We start from the raw sequence: 22,274 nt of genomic DNA, 5'->3' as shown, positions 1-22,274 counted from the left end.
CCCCCGGTACTGGAAAGACGTGGAAGGAAGGCAACCACTCTGAAATTCCCGGTACCTGGGGAGGACTTCCCCAACCTGACGTCACGGGTCCTTTCGCGGGGGAAAGGGAAAGAAGTCTGTCGCCAAGATTGAGGCCTCAGCCCAAGGAGATGACAGTCCTGAAAGAACAGCAACACTGGACAGGGTTAGGGCAGGGTTGGGGGCCAGACCCGGGCTGACATTGACAAGTGATGGAGAGTAGGTTTATGGCATCCGCAGTGTGCTTCACTGACCTAGAGCAGGGACTGGCCGACTTCTTCTGTAAAGGGCCAGATAATGGATATTTAGGGTTTGTGGGCCATGTGGTTTATGCTGCAACGACTGCTCTGCTACTGAAACCCAGAAGCAGCCACAGACAATCTGGGCACAAATGGGCATGGCTGTTTTCCAGTAAAACTTTATTTAGGAAAAGAGGGAGGCCAGATGGGTCCCACGGTCCATCACTTGCCAATCCCAGGTCAGTGGAAAGCTGGGCTAAATTGCTTTTTCTCTCCTCCTTTCACAGTGGGAAATTTGGACAGGTCTTTCGACTTGTAGAGAAGAAAACTGGAAAAATCTGGGCAGGGAAATTCTTCAAGGCATATTCAGCAAAAGAGAAGGAGAACATCCGGCAGGAGATCAGCATCATGAACTGCCTCCACCACCCCAAGCTGGTCCAGTGTGTGGATGCCTTCGAAGAGAAGGCCAACATCGTCATGGTCCTGGAAATGTGAGTGTCCCGCCGCGGGGCGGCCCAGGATCCCCTTGTGGGACTCCACCGCTGTCCTGCCACCACCCTCCGCCCCGAGATGGAGAGCACTGTGGGCCAGGGTGTGATGTGCACGACACTCAGCAGCCCATGTGGCCGGGTGCCGACCACTGGGGACAGCCCATCTGTGCACGGTGCTGGCCCTGACCCACTGCCCACCAGCCCCCTCTGCTCATCTCCAGAGCACACTGGCAGGCCTTTGAGGACCCCTGCCCCCTTCTCACCCTCACCTCCCTGTGAAAGGCTCAGGGCTACCCCTCGGCTCCTTGGTTTCATTCAGGGCATTCTGACCTAGAGGTGGCTTTAGAGCAGAAGAGGGGGGACAGGGCAGCTTCCTAACCGGCCTGTGAGAGAGAAGGGGGCCCAGGGCTGGGAGCTCAGAATGCAGGAGCATAAGCCTCGCTCCCGTCCTCCTGCTCTGCTCTGTGTGCCCCTGGTCCACGCTGGTTTGTTCTCTCTTGACCTCTCACTCACCAAAGAGTAGCGCTTTCTGAGCTGGGCTGTACAGAGGCGGGGGAGGACCAGATGACATCCAGCCAAGGCTTTCCTGGACTCCATTGTTTCTTCGAGTCCCAGTCCTTCACCTCTCTCCCCTCTGAGTGCTGGTCTGCATGTGCGCGCGCACACAGACACACACACACACACACACACACACACACACACACACACACAAACATACTGGAGTCAGTAAGCCAGACATGCTCCGTAGTGTGTTTTTTTTGTTTGTTTTTTTTTGTTTTGCGATACACGGGCCTCTCACTGTTGTGGCCTCTCCCGTTGCGGAGCACAGGCTCCGGACGCACAGGCTCAGCAGCCATGGCTCACAGGCCCAGCCGCTCCACAGCATGTGGGATCTTCCCGGACCGGGGCACGAACCCGCGTCCCCTCCATCAGCAGGCGGACTCTCAACCGCTGCCCCACCAGGGAAGCCCAATGTGTATTTTTTAATCATTTCTTTTCCTTTTTTAATCTGAATTTTAAAAGTATATGATACAATCACATAAAAAAATATAAGAGAATACACAATGAGAAGTTCCATTCCTACCCGTCTCCCGTCTACCCTGTTCCTACCCTGCCTCAGCACCACTGGTAACCAATTTTGTTGGTTTTGTCTGTGTCCTTCCAAAGTTTCTTTATGAAAATGCAAGCATATATTATTTATATATATATTATTCATATTCATGTATGAATATATATGTATGTATGTATGTACATATACACATACTTCCCACCTTTTAACCCAAAGACAAGTTTCACTCAATATTCTATACTTGGCTTCTTTCCATTCAACAGTGTATCTTGGAGAGAGGCCCACATCAGTAGCCAGGGGGCTTCCTCACTCTCCCTGCTCCCTGGGATCTCAGCGCATGCATAGACCACAGGTTATTCGTCTTCTTTTGATAGGGTTTTGGATGGTTTCCAGGCTTTGGCTTTTGCAAAAAGGCAGTGTCTATAACCTTGTACATATAGCTTTACACTCATGCCTGTGTACATCTGTAGAGTAAACTCCCAGAAGCGTGGGAGTGCCGGATCAAAGGGGATGTGCATTTGACAGCTTTAGCAATACTCTGAAAGTGCCTGCAGCATCCTTGAACTGCTCATCCCGAGCTTCAGGGATCTCAGTCCTTCGGAGAGGACTGTGTCAACATCTCGGTGTTCCTTCCCGGGAAAGGTGAAGCCAGTGAGGCATCCCCAGTTTGAGAAGTGACTCCCCTCACTCCGTGAACCTTTGCTGTGTTTCCTTTCAGTTTGTGTTCCTCAGGAAAGGCAGTCGTGGTTAAGAGACAGACTTGAGTCTGAGAAACCTCACTTCAATCCCTGCTCTGCCTCTTGTTGACGACCTTGAATAAGTTGCCCAACTGTGCCAATCATTAGTTTTATTATCTGTAAAAGGAGGCTACAAACCATCTCGTGTACAATAGGGGATTAGATGGAATAACATGTGTCAGGCACAGGCTGTATAATTGCGAGTTATTCTTAGGAGTATGATGCATTGACTTTTTCTATATCCTGGTCTTTTTTTCACTTAAAATTATTTTGTGAGCACTTTAACACCCAACTGGTTTGTGGAACAAATCCTACTATTGAGGAAACCTGGGGTCAGCTTCTATTACTGTCGAGCTGTGACTTTGTAATTATTATATCCTTTCAGCGAGGAGAGCTATTTGGATTATACTCCCTTTTGGTTCTAAAATTCTGCAGCTCTGTGGAACTTTTACACAGATTCAAAGAAAATCTTCCTTCGTCTCTTAGAATCAGTTTTCAGCCCCGAATTCAAACTTCCCTCCCCACTTCTAGGAAAGATTTAGCCCATGTCCATGGCCTCACTCATTATACCCTCACAATAGCCCTGTGGGCTGCAGCCTTTCACATTTATTGTAGAACAGGTTGCTTGGTCCAGGCAGCGTGGGCGTGTGGGGACATGTGAAGAAATGTCTTATCTTTGGAACTTAACCCTTGAGCAAGCTCGTGAGAAGGTGCAGGAGCGGGTAGGAGGCAACCAAGCCTGGGTGAGGCTGGGCAGCAGAACCAGTGGGCAGAATACCATACTTAGCTTGGAATTGGGAGTTGGCAAGCTGGACGGAAAATGCTGGGAGAAAACGTACGAGGGCTTCAGCTGGTCTGGCTTTCATCCCTCCACCCCATGCCTCCCCCGTGGACAGGAGTGAGTCTTACATTCACAGATGCCAGCTGATTCTCCTGCACTTGGGGTAAGGAGCTTGCCCCTTGATAGGAACTCGACCAGAGAAGAAGGAGCAGATTCATACTCAATCTGTACTTCCCTTCCAGCTTAAACAGACCTGGCCACTGAGAAGGCAAAGGCTGGCTTTCAGCAGTACGATTTGCTCTTCTCCTTGTTCGGTGGAGAAACTGAGATTAAGAGAAGGACAATCCCTGGTGATACAGAAAAATGAAAATGTATTGCAGGGCCCCAGGCTTCAGATCAGCCGCCTCAGATACAGTGAGAGCCCAGAATTAATGTGTCTTCAGCCTTTCTGACCTCCGATTACTGTAGCCCCTATCGTTGTAGCAGTGTTGCTCTGATACAGGAGTTCCTTCAGGCTCCGGGCCTGGAGTCAGGGCTGGTCCTTTCGGGACATTCCAAGGGCTGGTGGGCCCCTGAGCACTGAAGCAGATGTGCAGCTTAAGCTGAGTCATCCATCCATTGCCCATCTCACCTTCATGCTGCCATTGGCAAAACTGATCAAAGAATAAGCAGCTAGCTGCCATGAGACAAGGAGGAGAGGGTCTGGGTTTGGAGCCCCATGGAGTGTCGTCCTTCTGGCTGCCAGGGAGCGCTGGCCAATGTCTACAGTTGGGGGATAAATTTGATCCCTTGGAATAAGGTAGGTTTTCACTCATTCATTCACTCACTCATCACTGTTAATTTATTAAGCACACATTTCCTCCGCCCAGTCTTGGCCCATGGCTTTATCCCATCTCTGTGGGTGGCAGCTTCTTCCCACCCACAGTCTTGAGCGTTTTGAAAAGAAACCTATATAGAACCGTTTATGTAACCCCTTACATCCTTGAAAATGGACCACAAGGACAGTTTTCAAAATACATCAACTAAATTTGAATAGGTTTGAACCTATATTTGCACCTCTACTGAATAGGCTACCTCTAGAAATGCAGCAGTAATTATCTCCACGGCTCAGATTTCCACCACTCATTGCCTCAGACGTTCCCAAGGACACTGCAAAAAATGGTTTCTTGCTTTTTCAGAATATTTTAAATTTAAAACCAAACATTTTGGGGTACCTTGTCTGTGCCAGATATTGCCAGGTAAAAACAAGGGTCTAGAGATGAGCCGTACCTTTTCCAGACATGTTCACAAACAACTTTAAGACAAGGCAGACTTGATGGGGAAAGTGCAGAGATGAGAGTGTGGGAACCCAGGGAGGGAAAGATCATATGATGAAATTGGGAGTGATTTCTCGGAGGACATGAATTTCAGCTGGCTTCCCAGGGGTGGTAACTGAGTAAGCCAATATTTCTCAAACTTGTCTGATTTTAACAATGACCTGGGGTACTCATTAAAAATATGGATCACAACCCTTCCAAGATTTTCTAAATCAGAATCTTCAGGGGAGAAGCTTGGGAGTCTGTATTTTCAACAAGAGCCCCCACTGGTTCTTTAAAAAGGAAAAAAAAAAAAGATAATTAACATTATTGAGCACGTACTATATGCCAGGCACTTTTCTAAGCACTTTACCTGTATTAATTCACTCAATCTTCACAGCAACCCTGTGAGATAGTGCTGTTTTTATCTGCATCTTACAGATGAGGAAATTGGGGCTCAGAGATGTTAAGAATGGCCTGAAACCTAGGAACCTAAGAACAGGGATTAGAGTTTGACCTAGAGCCTGGGTGGCGGGCAACAGAAATGAAGGGCTTGAGGACAGAGGCGCCACCTGCTGGCCACACAAGGACCTCCTTCTCGGTTGGTTCTAAAGCGTTGGTTCCAGCGGCCCCCAGCGGCCACTGGCACAGACTGACCTTTACCCGCTCAGCCCTCCCAGAAGTCTTTGTCCTGTGGTGATGGAGACCCACAGAGGCTTCCGTGTGCTGGGCCCCATGGTGCGTCCTTGTCTTGTCTCTCCCTCAGGGGTCAGTAACAAGATCCACTTGGCCCGCAGCAGGTTGTCAGACGATAATTAATATGTGCTGAGCACCCACTGTGTGTCAGACATGATGCTTTAGGGACAGATGAGGAAACTGGGGCTCAGAAAGGTTAAGTAACTTGCCCAAGCCACAGAGACGGGATTCAAACTCGGCTCTTTCCCATCTTTGTGATGACTCCCTTAGAAGAGGGAAGCCCCTTGGAAGAGGACAGGCTCCGAAGGAAGCCCACTCAACCTTGTTCAGCTGGTGGATCCACAGGCCATTGTAAAAAAAGAGCTTACTGATGTCTGGATGCTGCATAAGTTACCAAGGGGATGCTTTAAGGTTCCTGAGCAGCGAGCAAGGAAGGTGGGTTTGGAAGGCTGGGAGAGGGGAACAGAGAGGCCCCATGTGACAGCATTTGCACTGAAGGGAAATAGGCTGGCTGGCCAATCCTTAGAAGAGACGCCCACTGCAGGCCCCAGAACCACCATGGCCAGGATCCAGAGTCTGTCCAGGCAGGAAGGATGTACTACACTCCCAGCCTGGGCCAGGGAGCAGGGGAGGCAAGTTAGTTATGGCTGGAAGGAGTAAACTGATGTTATAGGCCTAGCCAGAGGAAGCAAATCGATCCCAACTGTAAGTATAATAGGTTACAGCCAATGACTTTTACAAAACGTGCTGATGCTCTGTATTATTGAAGATATTTTTCTGCTTCTGGCTATGCAAAACAAATGCTTACGGGTACTGTGAGTTTTTAAACTCAATTCTTTATGACTAAAAGACATGGCTGGAGAACAGGATAATCCCTTACATCTATAGTCATTTGGGGGAAAGAGGTTGTCTGGCAGTTACCCTTTTTGCTTAGGAGATCATTCTAGATCTCTCAGTTCATGGCCACCTCTGAGACTGCCTAGTAAATGCTTCCCTGAACCCCTCCAAAGCTTAGTGGGCACAGGCGGTGTCCCCCAAGCAGGAAACCAGGAGGACCAGGCCGTCCTCACACAGTGGAAGACTGGGACCGACATAACGGGGCAGTGGTCTGGGACTCAGGAAGCTGCAGAAAATGCCTGGCACCCCCATACACTGGGCTTTCCTGGCCGTGACCCCTTCCCCCAGTCTACCCTGGCCAGGCTTCCTGCCAGCCAGGCTCCCTGCTCCTGTGGTCTGAGCACCCCCTCTGTCCCCACAGCGTGTCCGGGGGTGAGCTGTTCGAGCGCATCATCGATGAGGACTTTGAGCTGACCGAGCGGGAGTGCATCAAGTACATGAGGCAGATCTCGGAGGGGGTGGAGTACATCCACAAGCAGGGCATTGTCCATCTGGACCTCAAGCCCGAGAACATCATGTGTGTCAACAAGACAGGCACCAGGATCAAGCTCATCGACTTCGGTCTGGCCAGGAGGTTGGGTAAGGCCGAGCCACCTCTCCTGTTGTCACCAACACGTCATGGCAGTGGCCATGGCTGTGTGTGTTCCAGGCACTGTATCAGACACAACAGTATTAAAGGGGATGCCCTGGATTGGAGCTGAGATCACAGACCGTGGAGACTGCCCCTCCCACTTACTAGCTATGGGAACCTATGTCTCAAATTTCTCATCTGTAAATTGGGGTAACAGTAGGACTCACCTCATAGAGTTGTTATGGGCTCACTGAGTTAATATAGGTAGAGGGATAAGAGCAGTGCCTCGCACATGGTAAGCACTTTGTAGGTGTTTTCATTTGTTTTATCATTATTATTTTTTTCACTCTGGTGCCTTCAGCAGCAGAACGTTTTGCTGATGGTGCTTCCTCACATTTGCACCCTACTGTACAGTTTCCAGAGCACTTTCACCTACTTTCTCTCATCTGATTCTCACAGCAACGCTTGGAGGCAGGCAGGGCAGATTTTATGAGCCTCAATTTGTAGACCAGGAAACCGAGGTTCACAGTAGCTTTGCCCAGCAAGTCCCACGATGAGCTGGGGTGGAATGAGGACCTGGGGCCTAGTCCAGGGCTCTCTGAAGCAACACTGCTGTTCCTGCCCTTTCAGGAGGCAGGGCACGTTAGGGGAGGGCGCTCAGGGCCTGAGTACCCAACCCAAGAGTCATTTTGGCGGGTGATGGCCCTCTATGGCTCAGAGGCCCCACCTCAGGGTTACGGTTTTTCCCAACTAACCTCCCGGCAGCTCCTGGGAAGAGAGATGTGACACTAGACGTGGAGAGGTGGGTGGGGGAGGGGAGGAACATGGCTCAGGAGTCAGACCCCCTGGGTTAGGTCCTGAGCACCATTTACCGGGACACAGGGTTCGGGGGGAGTCACTCCCTGGGCCTCCCTTTTCTCCTTGGGAGATGGGGGCCATCCTCCTTGGCCAGAGCATTAAATAGGAAAGTCCTCATAAAGCAGGCAGCAGGGTACAAATGACAGACTGAATGGTAGAGATTATTTTCAAGCACAAGTCACCACCCCTCTTTCAGGGAACTCATGGGAGAGACAGACACATGGAGAGCCATTCCATCCGGGGCAGGGCGGTTCCACTGGTGTGTCGATGCCCTTGTTCCACGAGGAGGCTGTTGTCCCTGTGCCGTCCTGCAGGGGGAGAGCCGCTGAAGGCCGGCCTCGCCTGTGTCCCTCCCAGGCACCTGCTGACCTCGGGTTGGCTTAGGGACGTTCTGGCGATTGATCCCTCTCCATCCTGGTTGCAGAGAACGCGGGCTCTCTGAAGGTCCTCTTTGGCACCCCAGAGTTCGTCGCACCGGAAGTGATCAACTACGAGCCCATCGGCTACGCCACAGACATGTGGAGTATCGGGGTCATCTGCTACATCCTGTGAGTCCTGGGGCGCACGGCGGGAGGGTCCCCAGGCTGCCCTGATGTTGACGGGACCAGGGCGGGTCCTGATGGGGAGCCCGCCTAGAGTCAGGAGGGCGGTAGGCTCCCAACCCCCTCCTCGCTGGCCTGCCTGGCTTCTGTGCTCCCGGTGATGTCCACAGCCCACGTCACACTTCTGCAGGAGCGTCTAGCTCTACACAGCAAGAGCCCCGTTCTGGGCCCCTCACCATCCTTGATGCTAGCCACCTAGGGGCCTTTGGTCAGGAGGACAGGAACGTGGCTGGTGCCGTGGCATTTACCTTCATGTGTGTACATGGGTCCATAGAGAAGCAGGGAGAGAGGCCAGGTGTACATCTGCTGTGGGTGTCATCGTCATCTTCAGAGGACCGCACCCCATCCTCACGGCAGAGGGACCCCAAATTCCAGCCTCATCTCTGCGTCCAGTATACAGACTAATTAATAAGCACTTTTGATGATAGAGCTTTTAGTGGGACCCATAGACAACAGAAAGCTACTGTGTAGTAATTAGAATTGGGAAATTAGGTGGAAAATAGGAAGCCATTCCGTTAAAAAATGCTGGAGAAAAGAGGGAAGGCCAGTAATCTAGACCAGTGCTTCACAGACAGTAATATGAGGGAATCACCTGGGCTGCTTAGATTACAAGTTCTGATTCAGAGGCTCCAGGGGACCTGAGAATCCACATTCCTAACAGGCGCTGGTTGCTGGTGGTGCTGGTCTGAAGACAGCACTTTGAGTACCAGGCCCTAGAGCACACCCTCGTGTTGGGATTTGACTGATTTAGTCTCTGAAGCCCGAGGCTGCAAGCAGGCACTAGCCTTAGTGGCAGCCCCTGAGTTTGTGTGGCATCACACAGTTAGGGGATGGTCTCCCTGAAAATGCAGATATGCATGTAGTCATTTTGTAAAAAAGTTTTTGTTGTTAAAGCAAAAGGACAAATTAAACATTTTCACAGAAAACTTGAATATTGACCTCTAAGAATACTTTCTTAGATCCATGGGGTCTTCAGACCCCAGTGTGAGAAATGGCTTTAGGTGATTCTGCTGCACAGCCAGGTTTAGGAACCACTGTTACAAAAGCTTTAGCAGAAGCAGAGTGATTGTGTGTGTGTGTGTGTGTGTGTGTGTGTGTGTGTGTGTGTGTGTGTGCGCGCGCACCAATGTGGCTTTTTCACGTGCTCAGGAGTCTTACTCTCCCTGTGGGCTATGAGGACAGCCTACCTCAGTTGAACCTGTGTCACAGGTTCTGTACCCCAGAGAGTCATCTTCTTCCCTGCTTGGGGTCACCCCCACCCACACAGCCTCCCCCAGAGCAGCAGAGAAGAAACTGGCCAGGAGAGCATCTCCCTGCCTCTCCCTACCCAGTCCCCTCCAGGAGAAAGGGAGCTGAGGAGTGAAGAAAACTGCCAGATTCTGTAGTGCTGGCCCCTTGGTAAATAAAGAGCAGGGCAGTGGGGGCTGCCCCAGGCTGGATGGGGTCACGCCGGGTCTTTGCCCAGGAGAGGGTCTTGGGACACGGTCTTTGGTCAGCCCCCTCTGTTCAGACCCAGCTGCCCTGTGGCTTGGCTTGGCCCTGGGTCCCCCTGCAGCCATCGTGGAGACTTGCCTTACTCTCTCCATCGGTTTTCCCACTGCTGTAGAATCAGGACCATCTGTTTGGTCCTCAGAATAAACCTGGGGGTGGGGCATGGCAGAGATTCGATCTTCATTGGGCATTGAGGTCACAGGAGCCAGGGAAGCCCACATGGCTGCCCACTTCCCACAGTCCTAGAGCATGGCCAGCTGTCCCAGTTCACCCAGCACTGATGGGTTTTCCAGGATACGGGACTTTCAGTGCTGCAGTGAGGACCATCCTGGGCAAACTAGGACGATCGGTCTCCCTACGGGTCAGGGCCAGACCGGTGACTAGACGTTCAGTGAATTTGCACAGTAAACACACCTATACCCAGACTCGGAAACCACACAATACCAGGCCCGCAGCCCTCCCGGTGCCCAGGCTCTGGTTACTCCCTCAGGGGTAACCTGATCCCCATTCTAACATCACGCACCATGTTCACCTGCTTTTGAACTTTATATAAAAGAAATCATACAGAAAGATGTGTCTGGCTTCTGCCCCACCTTGTTTGCGGCCCCCATTCACGTTACGGTGTGTAGCTGTAGGCTGTTCATTCTCGGTGCTGTATAGTGTTCCACTCTGTGAACTTCATCCAGTTTACCTATCCATTCTGTGCCGATGGGCTAGATTCCAGTTCGGGTTATTGTGAGTATTCCGGTACACGTGCTTTAGTGAATCTCTTTATGCATTTCTGTTGGATACATAATCTAGAACTAGAATTACTGGCTCATAAGAGCACTTTATTTTAAAATGAAAATTCTTTGAGGTGGAAGAAGTAATTTGGATAACATGTTACATGGTTTGCTAGATTACTTTTAAAGCTGAGACCTAGGAATAGGGAAGGGCTTTTTGAAATGGGGGGGGAAATAATTTTGATGAATGGGGCACCAGCCTGAAGGCATCTGGACGGAGGCGGGAGGAGGGTGGAGAGGTGCCTGTGGAAGGGGGGCAGGTGAGCAGTGGGGGTGGCGGACACAGGCCAGCCCTACGCAGCCTCCTGTAGCCTCCCCAGCATCCGGGCTGCTCTGCCCTGCGGGACGTTTCCTGCTGCTCTCACAGTGGGGATTGAGGTCCGGGAGTCTCTCTCCTCAGCTAGGGCTGTCAGCAGGGCATGTGGTGTGAGAACACAAGGTGCAGCCAGCCAGATTGCTTCCGCTCAGCCCCTGCTCTGCAGAATTCTGGAGCCACTGCCGGAAGCCCCCAGAAGAGGTTCTCTGGCGGCCCTCATGCACCCTCCATCCCTCTCTTTGGAGCTTGGAGTCCTTGCCAGAGGGTGCCCCCCGCTCCCCACCGTCTCCTTTCTGGGGCCAGTGAGATATGGAGAGCTGGGGGACGAGTGATAACAGGTGTATCCCTCAGCGCAGATTTGGTGAGCACCTCCTAAGTGAGCAGCTGTGTCCCATAAGTTGTTTTGACTTTGCTGAAGGAACTCCTCACACCCTCGGAGAGATCGGGGCAGAGCCTGTCACGGTACAGGAGACCTGGCTCCACTGCCTGCCCAGGGTCCCCAGGCAGGGTAGAGATGTAGCAGGTGGGGTTGGGGGCCCCTTACCCTCTCACCCCTGATTCTGAAGGGAGAAGCAGGTTTCGTGGATCTGCTGGAGACTTCTGCTCTTACCAATACCCATTGGTTTCTGGCAGGAAGAGAGAGGACCAGGCTCTCTAGGCCACACTTCAACGGTGAAGAAATTCTAAGCCTCGCCTCCTTTTCTAAGACCTCCTTCCCTCTCTTATCTCCCTCCCCCCATTTCCTTAGGACTTGCTGTTCCCTTACTGCCTGTGGAGACACCAAAACCCTTCTCTGTGCCCTGCCCTCACCCCTACCCCAGAATTCCTTCTCCTCCTCCCCTCCCCCAACCTGCTGCCCTGCTTTCTCCTCCCTGCCATCTTCCTGCTGTGCTCAGCGGCAGACTTCCCATCTCAGCTCATCTGTGAGCACGTACCATGGTCCAGAGAGCCAGATCCATCCCCGTCTGGAATCTACCTTCTGGGGACAGCAGCCTAGTGAGCTGGGGAGAAGTCCCAGTGCCCAAGCATCAGGTACCTACTCAGACTCAGATTTGGATGCAGGGCTCTTCAGAGGGATCCAGGAGCTCCACCCAGGGCTGCTTCTTCCCTCTTAGCTGCTGAGTCCAGACATGCTCTCTATTGCAGGTCCTGAGACCTCCAGGCACCCTACATCCACACCAGGCCCAGACACCACCTGCAGGTTTTGCTCTCCAGGGACTTGGGCTGTGGTTAACATGACTAAACCCTGGGTCTGTCTTTCCTAGGCTACTGCACAAAACGATGCCCAGCTCTTCCTGTGGGGCCTGACCAGCCCTCTCAAATCTTCCCACCACACCAGGGAATGAGCATCCCAAGGATAAAATGGGATAAAATACTAACCCCTTCCTAAGCGCTCAGTAGTTCTGCTGGAAGATGTATGGCCTCCTTTGCTGGCCATTCATGCAGTGGAATCATCTGCTTAAAAAGCACCACAGAGAAAGTGTAATTCAAGAGGCATTTCTGCCTTCTGTCTCCTCATGCTCTGTCCTCCAAGCAGAACACGCCCCCGCATCAGATTCCCTGGTGACGTTTGGCTGCAGTAAGAGATTAAGAAATTAGAACACCCTGCAGTCATGTCCTTAGTTGACTCATTAGCACAAAGACTAATATTTAACCATTAAAAATGAACATTGAGACTCTGTATACACTTGTGAAAGACAATGTCAAGTGAGGAAAAAGTAGAGCATCCAAGAACTTGCCCACACTGATGACAATTTTGTGAAAACCAGACAAATTCACTGGTTACGTTGGGGAGAAAAACACTTTCCTCTACCTCTTTGGTTCAGTTCTTGGGGGTCTGCAAGTCAAACTGACAAAAGACAGTTTAACGGGACTTCCCTGATGGCACAGTGGCTGAGACTCCACGCTCCCAATGCAGGGGGCCCGGGTTCGATCCCTGGCCAGGGAACTAGATCCCATATGCGTGCTGCAACTAACACTTCTCATGCCACAACTAAGGAGCCCACATGCAGCAACTAAGACCCGGCACAACCAAATAAATAAATTTTTTTTAAAAGGACAGATTAACAAAAAGAAAACAGATTTAATTATGTACATATGCACAGGTGTTCATAAAGAAATGTGACTCAAGGTACCTTGAAAATTTGGGGCTTATATACTACTTTAACAAAGAGTGATAAATTATACAGAAATAACTAGACGAAGGAAAAAGGGTTTGGAGCTTCTGGAGGGAGTAAATTGTGACAAGGTGACTAGGAAATGTATAGGGACTGTTCGTCGATATCTAATATGCAGATGACAGTCTTCCTCCTCTTCCTGGGAAGAGAAGAAATGGACAAATAGAACAAATGGAAATTTATGTCACCTTAACAAAGAGAAATTTATGTCCTGCTTTTAGACAGAAAGAGGGAGGACAAAGGGCTAATTGCCTTCAGCTCAAGGCAATTTTTATGCCCAAGTTCATATTTTGGGGTGGTATACTCTGATCCCCTTCAGTTAAAACCTAGGTAAGACTAGGAAAAGAGGTGAGTAGCTGTGTTTTTAATGCTAGGGTTACTATGTTTGTTAATTGGGTTGAACAACCCAATCATATATGATCCTATGCAAATTCTAGCAATAAAGAAAAAGTACAAGAAAGGAAGTTTAAAAATTCTGCAAAATCCCACCACCACGGAAAGGCGTTACTAAAATTCGAATTACTAAAATTCGCATACTGTCTTCATCGTCAGGCTCTGCATATTTTTTATTTTAGAGACGTACTGTTTATCAGGGGGAATGCTGGGGGAGCTGGGGCAGGTGAGGAGCCAGCCAAGGCTTGGGAGGGATTTCAGATGGATGGGCTGCCAGGAAGGAGGAGTGCCAGAGGCCAGAGGAGAGGAGGCTCTCCCCAACTATGAACATCACAGAGATTAAGCCCTATCTTTGCAGGATGACAGCTCCTAATTAGGAAAGGAGGTTTACAAAGGCGGCCTTTCAGCATTCCACAGCAGGGTTGTTTACTTCCCTGCCCCCTCCCCCGCCTCCCGGCGATCTCTTGGAGTGCTGTAGGACTTCCCCTCTTTGTTTCAAATGGAAAGTGCAGAGACAGAATGAAGCATGTAGCTGGCAAGCAAGAGTCAGGCTGCTTCTTGATGGGACTAGTTAAGCCTATGGGCTTCCTGGGAGCCCCTAGGAATTCTAGTCCAGTACCCTTGGTGTATAAGGGGGGAAGCTGAGGCCCAGAGAGGGGAAAGGAATAGCATATAACAGCACAGACTCTGGCCTGGTGAGGTCCCACCCTTCCCTCATTGTGATATGATCGAGAATGATTATCTCCTTGCCTTCTCAGAACATAAATGGGTGTCTTGCTTTAAGACATTTTAATGCCATCTATAAAACTCTTTTATTCAAAAGCACAAATATGTTGATTAGGGCGAGATAATTCACACTGAAAAAGCTCTTTTTCTTCTTTTTAATGAAGATTTTCACCAGAGGGTTCCTCCCATGGCAAGCTTTCCTTGCAATATTTCAATAGATTTTGTTTTACAAAACTTAGTTTTCAGGGCCGAGTGTATTTCATAAGCTGATGCCTCTTGGATGCCAAAACAGCTCCCGAGGGGTTTGCATTATTGTTTATGATGAGGGATTTGGGGAAAGGGTTGTTAGTGAAGCCTTAACTTGGAAGGTTGATGGCATGAGGGCCCTAGATCCATCTCATGGGGCTCAGGTGGGGACAGGGCAGGACCAGCTACATAAATCATAGGGCCCAGTGCAGCATCAAAAGGTGGGGTGACTTGTGTAAACATTAAGAATTTCAAAATGATGGCAGCAGAGCATGAAGCCAAGAGCGGGGCTCTTCCAAGGCCCATGAAGCCGGCCCTAGGTCGGGGTGAGCGGCGGGCTGCATGGCTGGGGGGAAGATGAGGTGCCCGCCAGAGGTGAGAAGTGAGGCCAGTAAGCCAGACGTCTGCTCCATTCGGCTCTGAGATACTTTACCTTCCAAATTTTATTTGGCTTAAGCTATTGGTAAGTGAGTCATTCCAGAGATCACAGATTGATGGGGCAGTGGGGGTGAACTGTGTACAGAAGAACTGCATAATAGCTGTGGTCACAGACCAAGCTCCTTACTGCGGACCAGGCCTCCTGCCAGTGCTGTACGCTGTGATTTACTTCATCTTCCTAGAAATGACTGTACAAATTAGCAGTTAAGAAATAGGCTCATTGGGCTTTTCTGGTGGCGCAGTGGTTGAGAGTCTGCCTGCCGATGCAGGGGTCACGGGTTCGTGCCCCGGTCCGGGAGGATCCCACATGCTGCGGAGCGGCTGGGCCCGTGAGCCATGGCCGCTGAGCCTGCGCGTCCGGAGCCTGTGCTCCGCAAAGGGGGGGCCGCGACAGTGAGAGGCCCGCGTACCGCAAAAAAAAAAAAAGAAAAAGAAAAAAAAGAAATAGGCTCATTGACTGCAAATCCTTGAGCAAGTTACTTACCCTCACTTGGTGCCTCAGTTTCCTTATCTGTTAAACGACGTAATGAGTTACCTGCCTTAAAGGGTGGTGTTAAGACTGAATGAGTCCATCTGTTTTAGCTCTCTGCCCAGTGCATGGCACATAGTGAACATTTGATAGATGTCTGCTGTTATGAGAATGAGGACGCAGGAGAAGGAGAACAGGGAGAGGTGGCAGTGGTGACCACTCCAAGTAGCAGGTTGTCCATCTAACAGAGGAGGAAGCTGACACAGAGAGATGAGGGGAATTGTCCAAGGTCACCCAGCGAATGAACAGGCCATGGTTCCTCCGAGGGAAGTTTTCTGGTTTGGCCTAAATGCCTCAGGCGCATTGACGTCAAGTATAGATGGATCACCGACCCGCATTGCAGGTCCACCCTTCGTGGACACACCCTTGCTGAGCCCCACTTGGGCTGGCCCTGTTCTTGATGCTGATGGTGAGAGGTGGGAGGGCGGGATAGGGTGCGGTGATGAGTGCTGTACCACGTGACCAGTCCACGTGTGTGTGTGTGTGTGTGTGTGTGTGTGTGTGTGTGTGTGTGTGTGTGTGTGTGTCTGTGTGTCTGTGTGTCTGTGTGTCTGTGTGTCTGTGTGTGCGCGTGCGCGCGTGCCTGGAGCCCTGCGAAGGAGGCCATTCCTCCCCCCGGGACCTTGGAGAAGGTTCTGCGGGGCGAAGTTCTCGCCTGGGTGTTGGGGAAGAACAGAAGGCAGGGAGGAAGGCCCTGCAGTGCTGTGTGGAAGTGGTAAACTGAAGAAAAGTCCCTCCGCCTCAGCTTCACAGGCAGGTGGTGTCAACAGGCGGGCGACACCCCAGAAGTACAGTGAGTGAGCCAGCGGGCAGAGGCTGAGAGCCACGCCCCCTTCTCTCCTGGGTGGGAGGGGAGGCAGGCGTGGGGGCGTTTGGGGCGCTCTCACCTCTGACCTCAGGGAGCGCTCCCCTGGCGGGACCGCCCTCCCTGCTGGCCTCCCCCACTCACTGCTCTCCTCTCTCATCCCCCAGGGTCAGTGGACTGTCCCCCTTCATGGGTGACAACGATAACGAAACCTTAGCCAACGTCACCTCAGCCACCTGGGACTTTGACGACGAGGCCTTCGATGAGATCTCTGATGACGCCAAGGATTTTATCAGCAGCTTGCTGAAGAAAGATATGAAGTAATGAGTCGCGATTTCAGTCTTTTCGGCCTCCCCACTCCCCGGACTGGGGTCCAGAGGCAGGGACTCTCTTTCCCTGTCGTGGGCCCCTCCGCACCCGAGGAGGGGAGGATGGGCACTGCGTGCGCGAGGGTCCTGCTCCCTGGTGCCCGACACTCTCCTGTCTTTCTAAGCACAGAAACCTCACCTGAAACACAGCGCTTGACTGCCTGTTGACGGAATGAGGCAGCTTGTGTGTGAATAACGACAGACCCTTTTATTTTCCGTGTACAGCTGTGGCCTGCAGCCGCCCTGCGGAAACCTCAGCCCCCCTTCTGGGGCTTGCAGGGGGGGGTACCCTGTTTGCCGGTCCTGACCATACTCCTAGCTATTCTGGCTGGATGCTTATTTTGTATCTAGATCATGTAGGAGCTGCCTGCCTGAGTGTGGCCAGGTACCTTCCACCACTGGCCAGTTAGGCTGTGACCCCAGGCCACTGGGCCCAGCTCCATCTCTGTCCCTTGCAACCGTGCAGACTGTGAGGTTCTCTCCTCCACCTTCTGGGGCTGCCTGGAGCTGCCCAGGTGGTCAGCAGATGACAATAAAGAACATTTGTGAACGTCAGGAGGCCTGAGTGTTCAGGCATATAGACGGCCTAAGGCTGTGAGGAAAGGTCAGAGGCCCAAGGTGCTCAGTCAGTATTTCAGGGGGAAGAGGATGGAGATGGGAGCAGTAGAGGAGGCTAGAGCAGAGGAGGGGAGGTTGAGGGGGTCTTGGTGTGGCTGGAGAGAATTCACTGGCGAGGGGAAGCAGCTACCGTTACGGTAGGAAATGGAGAGGGGCCGTGCACGTGCTGGGAGGGCCAGCCTGCAGCAGGGCAAGGGAGTGGTGGGGTGTCGGCGGGGGGCCACGGGCTGTCGGGCGCCTCACCCACTCTGTGAACAGGTGGCCAGATGAGGCAAGGCCTGGCTCCAGGGGCCCCGGGGAGTCGTATTTGGCAATACAAGCAGCTGTAAGCTTTTCCCCAGAAGGTGGTGTTGAAACGGGTGGCGTGGAGGAGGAAGGTGGGAGGAGTCAGCCCAGAGGCTCTGCATGTGCACCAAGGGGACTTTGTGGCCTAGGTTCTGCCCTGTCTGCCTGGCCCGCAGACCCCTGTGAGGCTGTCGGTCGTCTTGCCCCCTCTGGGGGAAATCCTGTCTGGGACATGAGAGCACAGTTGCTAAAGGAGCGAGGCTAGAGGGTCTCTTAAGTGGTTCGGTCTGGTTTTCTGGTTACGCACCCACCTCTCAGTCCTTTTTAGCCAGCTCAGGGCCAAACTCCTCCAGAGGAGACATTCCACACTCCTTGACAGCGAGGTCTTTTTAGCACTTTGCTGCCCCAGTCTTCACCTCAGAAGCAGGCGTGACCCAAGGAGGATCTAGATGTTGCGGGGGGCCGAGATGCCCCTCCCGTGTGATGGGTCCCCGCTCCCCAGGTGCCTCAGGGAGGTGCGGACCTCCTTCCTAACAACTCTGGTCCAAGGATGGCTTCTGTCAACCAGGCTTCATTCACCCAAGATGTGGTAAATGAGGTATTGTGTATATACCCTATTTTCTCACCTGACCTTGAGTTTATTCAGAAACGTGTTGGCTTCTCTGTGCTCATAAAATGGACTCACCAAAGAATTGATTTCATATAGATCAAGACACTAGATTCCCATAAACTCAAACTCAGCATCTCTTCAACCAGAAATCTCCATCTATCAGGACTTTAAAAAATGTTTTTCTATTATAAGTTAATACATGTAAGTTGTACAAACTTTGAATATAAGAAAATTAAAATAATCCATATCCCCTTATCTAAAGACCACTACATTTGCTATAGTTAGCAAATTTACTTTTACTCATTTTTCTACATATGTTAGCACTTGGTACTTTGGGCTTCATTAGTCCTATGACAATTAAGGTGATGGCCCTGAAATATTTCTAGATTCCCAGAGCTTTCAGAAGATTAAATGAGTTTCAGTGCAGTTCTAAGGTTGTCATAATTCATAGGTTGTACAAAGCTGGATGCTTATTTTGTATCTAGATCATGTAGGAGCTGCCTGCCTGAGTGTGGCCAGGTACCTTCCACCACTGGCCAGTTAGGCTGTGACCCCAGGCCCAGAGAATGTGATCTCTGAGTTTTAATGGGAAAAACCTGATACTCAACCACACCATAAGATTTGAGAGTTCACTGATTCTCGAAGGTTTGGGCCTAAGGTTTCACTCTTCTCTCCATCAGACAAGGAGGCAGAAGGATCGGGCCTCCACAGTTCCCAGCCCCCACGTGACCAGCAGAATGACCCCACCCTGGAATACGGTGCCAGTCATTCCCAGACATGTCTGCCCTCCAGCACTTAGCCTCCCTAGACCCCAAGGGCAGGTCATGAGACTCCAGTTGCTTACTGGTGTTTAGGCCTTCTCAACACTAATGTATTCTGGGTCTAGTCAGTGTAACCCAGACCAAGAGAGGAAAAAGGCCAAGAGCACAGTGATTCTCACCATGGTGGATGGACTGGGAGCAGAGAGCCCTGGGCTCTGCCCTGTGTAACTAGGGACAGGTGACCTCCCGTTTCTGATCTGACCAGCAGCCTCTGTGGTCCCCTTCTGCTCAGAAACCCTCTGATCTCTGCCTCTATTAGAAACCGCTTGGACTGCACCCAGTGCCTTCAGCATACATGGCTAATGAAAGACACCAAGAACATGGAGGCCAAGAAACTCTCCAAGGACCGGATGAAGAAGTACATGGCAAGAAGAAAATGGCAGGTAATGAGGGGTCACTTTGGACTGGGATGTCGTCCCTCATAATTGCTTTATTCAAGCTACCCTCATTCCCAACTTGCCCTGGCCTCACTCCAAAAATGTTTACATTTGTTTCTGAAATAGTCTGGGACCAAGACTGACATTCCATGTCTTCGTGACTAGGGACGAGCAATGTCACCTTTAGGACTATTTGGCAGCCCTGGAGAATGTGATCTCCTTATAGGTAGCGTGATGGTCTTGCATTTCTTTACAGTGAAGGAGGTGGGCACATGTTCCACAAAGAGAGACATGGGAGAGACATAGAGAGGTTGCATGTTACTAGCTACATGTCCTTAGCCAAGTTACTCAACCTTGCTGTGCCTTCGTTTTCTCATCTATAAAATGGGGATATTAGTGGTACCAAATCTTTGTGAGATTCTCACTGTTGTGAGAATTATATGAGATAATATTCATCTGGCCTTTAGCACATGGCCTGGCACATAGTAAGTGTTCACAGATGAGATCGGTAGCCAATATGTATGGAGGGCTGGCCACGTATAGGGAACATTCAAAGCACTCTCTATGTAGTTTTTTAATCCTGGGAGGCAGGTACTATTGTTATCCCCAGTTCTCAGACAAACAAAGCAGAGAAAGGTTAGGAAGGTCACCCAGGGTCACAGCTAGTAAGTGGGAAAGCCAGGATTCAAACCCAGAGACTGGCTCCAGCGTACAGAGTCTTAACAGCACACAGTTTAATGACACAAATCGCCTCTGATTGTTAGCAGATGGAGAAAATGATCATCCAAAACCATAGAGAACTTATCATGATCTATTTTATTTCTATTATCACTACTAGTATTATAAAATTCCTGGGCTACTGGAGGGTGCATGGTTTCTATACTCAAGGAATGTACAGTGTAACAGGGACCTGAAGCAAATAGACATAAAAGGACATAACACACACCAAGAATTATAAATGTTCACTATAGCTCTCCATTCCCATATATGTGAGTGCGGACAGAGAATGGAACCAGTCACACCAGAGGTGGATGTGAGTCTGACAGGAGTCTGAAGTTGGCCATGGAACATGAGTAGAGCACAGAGAGGAGGGGATAACAGCACAGACGGAGGAAAAGGCGCAGAGGTGGGAACTGGACCCCACCCTGATCATGCTGGCCTGACAGAAGCAGTCTTTTAGCTGGGCATTCAGGGGACTGGGGCATTTAGACCTTGCCTTTGTGGCAGAGAACAAGGAAACCACCATTTTGGGGGCAACTGGGACACTGGTGATTTGCCACACAGAATGACTAAACCGCAGTTCACTGAAAAGTCCAAGTTCACACAAAGGTTGAGAGGAGCAAAGGTGAGAGAGGGGCTTCGGGTGTGTGGGTCTGAGAGACTTCACCCCCTGCACATCTCAGCGGCCTCCCCGAAGTGGGAGTCAGTTCTTGGTTAGCCCCGCCTGAAGGTTTGGGTGGATCTCCTGGCCTCTGTCAAGTACCTGGTGAGTTGGAACACCTGTGCCGCTTACCTTACCTTCTGGTGCCATTAGGGTCCAGTGAAATCAGAGGAGCAAATATTCTTTAAAAAAAAAACAAAGCCACAAGGGGACCACAAAATCAAAGGTTGGCTTTATTAATGATCCTGTGGCCAGTAGATCTCAAAGAAATAGCGGTATTTCTGGAGCAGATACGGTGACTGGTATGGGGGTGGGGCAGTTCTCAGAGGAGGGAATTGCACTGGGTTTTGGTTGGATGAGGCCGTGGGCTAAAGGGCAGCCTTATTACTTCAGGCTTCTGGAGGCATCCACACATCTGCTGGTGAACCAAAGCCAGGAAGAGCCTAAACCCAGGGGATAGGCACAGAGAAGAGATAAGGAAATGGGAGAGGAAATAAATGGAATTTTTCAGTCAGATGTGTCCGGAAACCATAATTTGTGGTGATATCTGAATCACATTTTTTTCTTGTTGTTTACAGTGTTATCAGCCATAAGGTTTTCTGAAAGTGAGAAGGGAAAGGACAGAATTCAGAAAAGGAACATTAATTTCCTATTTTAATATAGGTAGCAGCATTTGGAAATGGCTTTTCCACAGAAACAGTGGTTATGTTTCACAAAATTACATAGAAAAGTAGTCTGCAAAATCCCATTCAACACACAATGTCCCTGAAGCATATTGTCACTGGTAATAGTTCAGCTGCATCTGACCACCTTGTGTTACATCTCCTCCTTAGGAAAATGTTTTTCACATTTTAAACTCTGGATACCAGGACCTTAGCACCCCTGGAATAGGGGGTTCCCTCTGAGAGCAGCTGAGGTTCTGTGTGCTGAGGCGGAGTGGAGTGGAGGGGGATAGAATGGGGTGTGCTGTGGAGGGAGAGGGCCAAGGCAAGCACAGGGGGCCCACAGCGCTCTACAGCTGCGTAAGAAAAGCTTCCTTGCTATCATTCTGGCGTGGTGTTTTTTTTTTAAAGCTTGTGACATTCTTAAGGATTTTTTAAATTTATTTTTGGCTGTGTTGGGTCTTCGTTGCTGCGCGCGGGCTTTCTCTAGTTGCAGTGAGCGGGGGCTATTCTGTTGCAGTGCGTGGGCTTCTCATTGCGGTGGCTTCCCTTGTTGCAGAGCAGGGGCTCTAGGCGCGGGGGTTTCAGTAGTTGTGGCACGTGGCCTCAGTAGTTGTGGCTCATGGGCTCTAGAGCACAGGCTCAGTAGTTGTGGTGCATGGCCTTAGTTGCTGTGTGGCACGTGGGATCTTCCCGGACCAGGGCTCAAACCCATGTCCCCTGCATTGGCAGGCGGATTCTTAACCACTGTGCCACCAGGGAAGCCCCTGGTGTGGTTTTCATAAAAGGGGAAGGAAGTAACATGGGAACAAGCCCCAACAAGCAAGCAATAGATAGATGACTCATTGTATTATTGATCTTAGAATGAAGTTATTCTGAAAGAGGGTAGGTTTTTTATTTATATCAAAAGAATGTTGAAGAGACGTGGTGGTGAGTAATAGCATTGAGGGTGGGTAAGTTGAGCAGGATAACAGGGCCTCTGCATGCAAAATGGA

At 50.6% G+C, this 22,274-nt stretch overlaps 1 protein-coding gene across 3 annotated transcripts in view; it reads left to right on the top strand.

The window, feature by feature from the left end:
* The window catches only part of MYLK (myosin light chain kinase), a 185,406-nt gene that overhangs the window by 154,985 nt on the left and 8,147 nt on the right, over nt 1–22,274 (top strand). For 2 of the 3 annotated variants that reach the window (XM_082839581.1, XM_082839582.1), the window contains 5 exons: nt 545–748; nt 6,585–6,802; nt 8,077–8,200; nt 16,325–16,477; nt 19,119–19,242. In XM_082839581.1, the coding sequence (XP_082695707.1) occupies nt 545–748; nt 6,585–6,802; nt 8,077–8,200; nt 16,325–16,477; nt 19,119–19,242 (823 nt within the window). Of the gene's footprint in view, nt 1–544; nt 749–6,584; nt 6,803–8,076; nt 8,201–16,324; nt 16,478–18,004; nt 18,027–19,118; nt 19,243–22,274 lie in introns of those variants that run through there. The other variant, XM_082839583.1, reaches the window with a different exon arrangement.

This window comes from Leucopleurus acutus, assembly GCF_964270905.1.
Source record: "Leucopleurus acutus genome assembly, chromosome: 5".
Lineage (NCBI taxonomy): Eukaryota > Metazoa > Chordata > Mammalia > Artiodactyla > Delphinidae > Leucopleurus > Leucopleurus acutus.
The sequence above is the reverse complement of the archived record's forward strand: the minus strand, read 5'-3'. Positions and strand labels throughout refer to the sequence as shown.